Source organism: Lynx rufus, unplaced genomic scaffold (assembly GCF_022079265.1).
Source record: "Lynx rufus isolate CCGP_SWC_20201006 ecotype Redwood Valley unplaced genomic scaffold, mLynRuf1.p SCAF_10, whole genome shotgun sequence".
Classification (NCBI taxonomy): domain Eukaryota; kingdom Metazoa; phylum Chordata; class Mammalia; order Carnivora; family Felidae; genus Lynx; species Lynx rufus.
The window spans coordinates 18026668-18034149 of record NW_025814824.1 but is presented as its reverse complement, the minus strand read 5'-3'; the positions used below and the strand labels follow the sequence as shown (position 1 = coordinate 18034149).

The 7482-nt window shown below is 46.6% G+C and overlaps 1 protein-coding gene across 1 annotated transcript; it reads left to right on the top strand.

Moving 5' to 3' along the window:
* Positions 1–2098: 2098 nt before the first annotated feature.
* RFK (riboflavin kinase) lies at positions 2099–6816 on the top strand. The gene is made up of 4 exons (XM_047102310.1): positions 2099–2480; positions 3356–3507; positions 5031–5133; positions 5890–6816. The coding sequence occupies exons 1-4, from the start codon at positions 2399–2401 to the stop codon at positions 6018–6020; spliced, it is 468 nt and encodes a 155-aa protein (XP_046958266.1). The 5' UTR covers positions 2099–2398; the 3' UTR covers positions 6021–6816.
* Positions 6817–7482: the final 666 nt, after the last annotated feature.

Below are 7482 nucleotides of genomic sequence, written 5' to 3'. Positions count from 1 at the left end.
AAGGATTATAGGAGATAGTATGTAAAGTAAGTAGCACTATCTCCTTCAATTCTTTTGTTTATTTTTGAAAGAGAGACAGAATGCGAGCGGGGGAGGGGCAGAGAGAGAGAGGGAGACACAGAATCCCAAGCAGGCTCCAGGCTCTGAGCTGTCAGCACAGAGCCTGAAGCGGGGCTCAAACCCACAGACCGTGAGATCATGACCTGAGCCGAAGTTGGATGCTTGATCGACGAGCCACCTAGGTGCCCCTCTCCTTTGATTCTCTTTTTTTTTTTAATTTTTTAAACTTTTATTTATTATTGAAAAACAGAGAGAAACAGAGCATGAGCATGGGAGGGACAGAGAGAAGGGGAGACAGAATCTGAAGCAGGCTTCAGGCTCTGAGCGGTCAGCACAGAGCCTGACGTGGGGCTTGAACTCACAAACTGCAAGATCCTGACCTGAGCCCAAGTTGGACGTTCAACCGACTGAGCCACCCAGGCACCCCCCTCTCCTTTGATTCTTAAAAGCACCCTTCCTCATTCATCTCCTGTGACTCATTTAATTATTTTATTTCATTTAATTCCCACACCTCCTGGGAGCCTTGGGGTGTGGAGGACTAGCACCCAGAGCTGTTTCATCAGGCTCTCACCTCCAGGTTTTCCTCTCATCTGGTGCATCATTGATAACATGATAATAATTTTCACGACAGGCCTGGCAGTGTGTTGAGTGCTGTGCACGCATCATCTCACTTCAAATCCCACACAATTATTCATATTCCCATTTAGCTGATAAGCACATTGAGATTCAGACAGTGTACTTTGCCCAAGGTCACCCAGCAATTAAATGAGGCCAGGCTCGTCTTCAAACCCTGGCTTATCCAGCTCTGGCACCTGTGCCCTTAACCATTAACTACACGACAGGCCTTTTATGTGAGGTCTGCTTCCTCAGCAGCCTTGGGAGCACTTTGCGGGCTGCTATTGGAGTATTAACAGCACAGCACTGGAATTGGGCTTATCAGTCAGTCTCTCCCACCAGACAGAGTCTCTAGGGGCCAAGACCTTGTCTCCCTCACCTTTGTCCCCCCAGCACCTTGCACTGTGCTCAGCACACACTGGGGTCTTCGATCCGTTCTTTCTGCAAATACTTATGCAGTGTTTGCTATGAACCATGCACTATGCTGGTGTTAGGGAAATAGCCTTTGCCAACGCAGAACCCCTTCGGCGCCAATAAAGAGAGATTATAATTTTATCATTGGGTAAACATAGTTACATACATGTCGGGTAGACGTGACTTCCAAGTCTGGACAGGGTTTCACACGAATGCATAGAGAGAAGCAAAGAGAACAATGAAAACTTCTTTCTCAAGAACAAGGTGATGCACCTTGCGACTGACCCTTGTATGTCTGGTGAGCAAGAAATTTCCCTTGAGCTACTTCCCCAGGTAACGTTTATGGCCCCAAGGGTCAGAAGGCCCCCAAATTGGCATTGCAGTAGGGATGGCGCTTTTTGTCGGGTGTATTAAATTCTCCAGGTAACACCTCACAGAGGGAGGGGTAGGTAGGCGGCTGCATCCTTCCTGGGAGAAAACTGCATTATTGCAACCTTGCACTAGTCAGCGGGGGGCAGGGTGACAGACTAGGACCCGCTCCCTCGGCGCTTACATTCTGGTATAACGTCAGCCCGCGGGCAGAAGGGCATTTCTGGCCTTTAGGAAAAGCTTCCTCTACGGAGTGTTCTCGAGCTGGAATTCTGGAACTTTAATAAACGCTGAAAGAACGAATGAATGACGAATGACTATCGAGCTGGCGGTTGCCAAGGAGCCAAAGAACAGATCTGGCGTCAGGATCGTTATGGACACGGTGGAAAGGAAGAGAGACACGTAGGGCTGTCGGAGACCGGTGCTCTCACAGCCCGCAAGACGAGAGCGATTCCAGCCACACTTTCCACGGCCCGGGGCCGGAGAGGCCAAGGAGGGGCGGGGCGCTGGCTGCAGGGCCACGGCTGGGGGCGGGCCCGCGCGGGGGCGGGGCTACGGAAGCCGAGAGGGCCGTGAGGCGTTTAGCTGAGGAAGTGTGCGCAGGCTCGCGGCGCCGGGCGGGCTCGGGCCCTCCCACGCTGACCCTCCCGCCCTCCCTCCCGCCGCCCGCACGGGTACCCGCCGCCGCCGCAGCTCCCGGGGCGGAGACACGAGCTCTGGGTCGCTCGGCGGCCCCTGTTGGGTCGGCGGCGTGACGGACTCACTGCGGCGTGTCGTCCGCGCCGCCAAGCTCGTAGCGCGCCCGCCCTCCCGGCCGGCCGGCCGGCCGAGCTCCCGCTTGCGTCCCCCGGCTGGTCCGGGAGATCCGGGCACCGCTTCGACGGCGGCTTCGCCGGACCCGCGACCCCGGTCGCAGCCCGCTCCCCGAGCGGACGGCGTCATGAGGCACCTGCCGTATTTCTGCCGCGGCCAGGTGGTGCGGGGCTTCGGCCGCGGCTCCAAGCAGCTGGGCATCCCTACAGGTGAGCGCGGACGGTCGCGGGCCCCCCTCTGGGGCACCCCTCCGACTCGCGGGGTTGGGTCGGGCGGGAGCGGGGACGTCAGACGGGGAACTTGGGGCCGAGGGCAGAGGCGACGCCCTCCGCTCCGCCTGGTTTCTGCTTTGTTGAGGCGGGTTGAGGAAACGCGTCCCTGTCCCTGGCTCCCAGCTCACCGAGGAACTGGGCCGGAGGGGTGGTGAGGACAGAAAGGCGAGCGGAGTTTCGGGACCCCTCTTTCCCGCCTCCCTATCCAACCGAGCTAGAGCTGCCAGGCCTGGCACGCGGCTTCCCCGTTAGAAAACGTAACGTGAACCGGGCTGGTTAGATCGCCAAGCCAGCTGCAAGGTTTTTTGTTGTCTTTAAGTGTCTTGCTAGTAATTGGATGAGAATCAGATCTCCTTTCTGGTCTGTCGACATTCGTTTCAGTAGGCAGGACCTGATCATGTGTAATTCATCCTGTAAAACACATACCACGGTTACCCCCGGTTGTTGAGCTTGGGACGTAGGCGCCCATATTTGGAGAATAAGAATCGTTTCAAGAGATTCCGAACCTCCTTAAGAAAGCCCAGATCTAAAAACCCCAGCTGTTCGTGCACCCGTTTTCTTCTGCCTCAAGAGTATGTGTTTTTTTTGGAGATGTGTATACACTTAATTGTTCTTAACCTATCCACATGGAGATGAGAAAGAAAAACCTGAGCCAGACTATGGAAGGAGGGTGGGATTGATAAGCATAGGCAGGGCAGGGTCCTGGGACTCTGGTGAGCCTAATGATTTAGACTATGCTTCCTTGCCTGCGATTTTTATAAAGATTTACTATGACGCTATTAACACTCGTAATATTTGTTTCTGTTCTTTAGCCAACTTTCCGGAGCAAGTAGTTGACAATCTCCCAGCCGATGTATCCACTGGCATTTATTATGGTTGGGCCAGTGTTGGAAGTGGAGATGTTCATAAGATGGTGGTGAGCATAGGATGGAACCCGTACTACAAAAATACAAAAAAGTCCATGGTAAGAGTTATATCTAGGTCTGTAACTGGAAATGGGATAATGATTTAAGGTAACATTCAGTAGCAGATGCATGTAGAACTCCCCAGTGGTGCTCACAGCATAGTCCAAATGACTAGGCTTTCTGGCAGCGGGCTTGAAGGATTTTCAAGTGTTTAGTTACTGTTTGAATGGAAGAGTTTGTCCTCCTTTCAGTGTATCGTGTCTTTGGATCCAAAGCGAATCTCTTAAAGAAAATGATCTCTTGTAAAAGGGGGGGGGGTATAATTGGATTGTGCTTTTTAATCGTTCTGTTAATCTCTGCCTTTTCTTTGGAGAGTTTAATCCATTTACATGTAAGCTAATGACTGCTGAGGAGGGACTTCTGCTATTTTGCTGTTTTCTAAATGCCTTACAGCCTTTTTGATATTTCTTCCACTACTGCCTTTTGTTTTTTAATTTTTTTTTTTTCAGTGACAAATTTTGATTACCTTATTTCCTTTTGTGTACTTGACATAACTATTTTCTGTGCGGTTACCGCGAGGATTGCCTTTAACATTCTGAAGTTAGGAATTTTGGTGCATTTGTCTTTCAAGTCCTGTAGAAAATAAAAAGTAGAGTTTCAAGCCAAAATTGCAATATTAATTTTTATAGCTGCCCATGGACTTATCCTCACTGGAGATAAAAGTGAATTACTTATGGGACGCCTGGGTGGCTCAGTGTCCGACTTCGGTTCAGATCGTGATCTCATGGTTTGTGAGTCTGAGCCCTTTGTCGGCTCTGTGCTGACAGCTCGGACCCTGGAGCCTGCTTTGGGTTCTGTGTCTCCCTTTCTCTCTGCCCCTCCCCTGCTCATGCTCTGTGCTCTCTCTCTCAGAAATAAGTAAACATTAAAAAAAATTTTTAAAGTGAATGACTTAAGAGCATGTTTTATAAAATTGAGCTTGCCACAATTTAGTTCATTCACTTTTTAATTACTTGCTCATCCTGCTAAGATAGAGCTGCTTACTACACAAATGGTGCTTTCTGATAAATTGCCAGGTGACGCTTTTTTTTCTTTCCTCTTAAACTACCTTAAGGGCATACCCTTCTGCTCTGTTCACAGTACCCCTACCACTTAACAGCTTAATCTGCGAGATAGGGCTGAGTCTTGGTCAGCTCAGGCGCATGGCAGGAACAGAGTTGGTATAAATTTGAGCGTCCTTGAAGAGTTTATAGAAGCGTGTCACAGTTGGAAAACCACAGGACTAAGTACTGGTAAAAACAGTAGAGATGGCCCAGAACTGCTTAGCATTGTGCTCAATATTTGTGGTATAACATCTGCCTTACTCAGATACAATGTTTACATGTAAGGTCAGGAGCAGGAACAGGACTGATGGAAGCATTCAGGAGGAAAACTACACTTAGATTTTAACCTGTCTTTAAAAATTTAGCAAGCGTTCATGGTTTCATTTAAATGACCCCCCACCGTAAATGTGAAGGCAATATTTCAAATGTCAGGTATTCTGTGATCTGATGGTAATCTTTTTGATATTTCTTAACTATAGGAAACTCATATCATGCATACCTTCGAAGAGGACTTCTATGGGGAAATCCTCAATGTGGCCATCGTTGGCTACCTCAGACCTGAGAAGAACTTCGATTCTTTAGGTAAAGTTCCATTTAGGTCTTCTTAGGTATTACCGCAGCCACTTCTAATGCTTCTGCTAGTAACAGCACGGCAGGCGAGATGGTATTTGAGCATTTAGTATGTGCCAGGCACTGTAAGTGCCTTACATGAATCAAGTCACTTCCCCCACCATAGCATGAGGAATTATTTTGCCCATTTCACAGGTGAGGAGATCGGCAGAGGAGGGTTAAATAGTTTGTCCAGGGTCACATAAGTATGTGATGCTTCTTATCAGTATCAGTAGGCTGGCTGCTTCTCTCCCAACAGTATGAAGTTAGTGAAATCTCTATTTCCTTTTCATAGTTCAAGGAACAAGAGAGAATGCTGTCGTGAATAAAGATGCTTTGCGGTGCTTGAAGTGTAACAAACTAAGTCGGTATTTGAAACATAGAGCATCAAGTATGTCAGCGTGGTGTGGTTGCTTTGATTCTGTTGGAGAGGGTCTTTTACAAATGTAAATACTGAAGAGGCTTGATCGTGAATCTTCCTTCCATTTGGTACTTGTGACACACTTTTTGCTAATGCCTTTCTCTGAGAAATTGCCAGGAGAAGAGGGACATCTTTTGGGTACCATTGATGTTTACGTCAGTCCGGAAGAAGGGACGGGACAGACATTTATTGGGCGTCTCCCCTGTGCTAAAGGCGCTGCCAGCCTGTGAGCTTTCAGGAGAGTCTGAACGAGGAGAGAGAGTAGAGCGGCAGTTTCTCATCATCTGCCTGCTGTGTTCTCTCTACAGAGTCCCTTATTTCAGCAATTCAAGGTGATATCGAGGAAGCCAAGAAACGACTAGATTTACCAGAACATTTGAAATTGAAAGAAGATAATTTCTTCCGGGTTCCTAAAAGCAAAATAATGAATGGCCACTGATGAAAAATCATCTTATTCTTATTTATTCATTCACTGTGTTCTAGTATTTTACTCCTCATAACTCCTCAGTTCTTATATTTTAAAAATCAAACATTTTCCTACAGCTGTGAATTAAACAGTACAATGCACTTACCACATTCTGCTTCAACTGTTCAAATTCAACGCATCATGCTATAGTACTAAAATGATCCATTTTAAAAATCAAGCTTCTTTTTTATGCGATATGTCATTTAAAATGTACCACTAGACAGGTCTTAAGTGTCTTATAATGGGAATGAAATGTATATAATTATGGGTAAAAAGGCAAGTCACTGGTTTTGAGATGAGGACTATAATTCTCATGGTAAAAAGTAGCATGCATGTATCTGTGTAGGATGTGCTGCTAACTAGAGAAGGCTTGTAAATAAGTGTATTCACCAGAGCTTTGAGAGTTTATTGTAAACCTAAGGGGGAAAATCCATACTTTATATTTTTGATATCTGGTATGTTAATATATTACAAATAGACATGTGGGGTTTCACTGTAGTTAGTCATTTCCTCTGTGAGGTCAAATTATTGTACCGTGTTCCATTTTTGTTAACAGCTGACTCCGTTCCAATTGGTCTAGACTTCCTCATCCTATCATCTGTCTCCTAGAGCAGTAAAATGAGTGTTTTTCTAAATCCCTATGTTGCATTTCTGTGTGGTATAACATTTGTCCTTTTTAGGGTCGATGTTCACGTTTTTCTTTTTTAAATTTTTTTTTTTCAATGTTTATTTATTTTTGGGACAGAGAGAGACAGAGCATGAACGGGGGAGGGGCAGAGAGAGAGGGAGACACAGAATCGGAAACAGGCTCCAGGCTCTGAGCCATCAGCCCAGAGCCCGACGCGGGGCTCGAACTCACAGACCGCGAGATCGTGACCTGGCTGAAGTCGGACGCTTAACCGACTGCGCCACCCAGGCGCCCCACGTTTTTCTTGATTTTGGTTCTGTTTTCCTTGAAACAGTTGTCAATGTCAGGGTTATTTTTTTTTTGTTTTCCGTATTCCATTTAGAATGTTCTACAGCTATACACTTGGACAAAAGATGGCGCCTATATCATTCTATCCCTTCACCCTGTGAACAGTGACTAAGTGCAAAGCTGTATTGCATTGTAGGGAAAAAAATGCCCAGAACTTCATCCTTAGGTTTCCTCATGTTTAGGGTGAGCACACAGTGGATGATTTGTATATACCACTTTCTTGAAGAACACAAACATTTGTTTTCCCCCTAGAGAAACCTTTTAAGAGCCAATTAAATTATGGAACAGTTATTTATTTTTAATGTAATTATATATTCCTGAGCAAATGTAAACTGTCGTAGCTGTGTACGCACAATGTAATTTAATGCTAAACAGTGCTTGTAGCTTGGGGAAAAGGCATACATAATAAAGCTTTAGTTAAATAATCCTCATGCTATGCATTTTTTCTTCCTCCTAACT

What these genes read in the sequence shown, in the direction of transcription:
- RFK (XM_047102310.1), top strand. Translation starts at nt 2,399, where the DNA reads ATGAGGCACCTGCCGTATTTCTGCCGCGGCCAGGTGGTGCGGGGCTTC. An exon ending in GCAGCTGGGCATCCCTACAG is followed by an intron (nt 2,481 to 3,355) that starts GTGAGCGCGGAC and finishes TCTGTTCTTTAG; the next exon opens with CCAACTTTCCGGAGCAAGTA. An exon ending in GAAGAACTTCGATTCTTTAG is followed by an intron (nt 5,134 to 5,889) that starts GTAAAGTTCCAT and finishes TTCTCTCTACAG; the next exon opens with AGTCCCTTATTTCAGCAATT.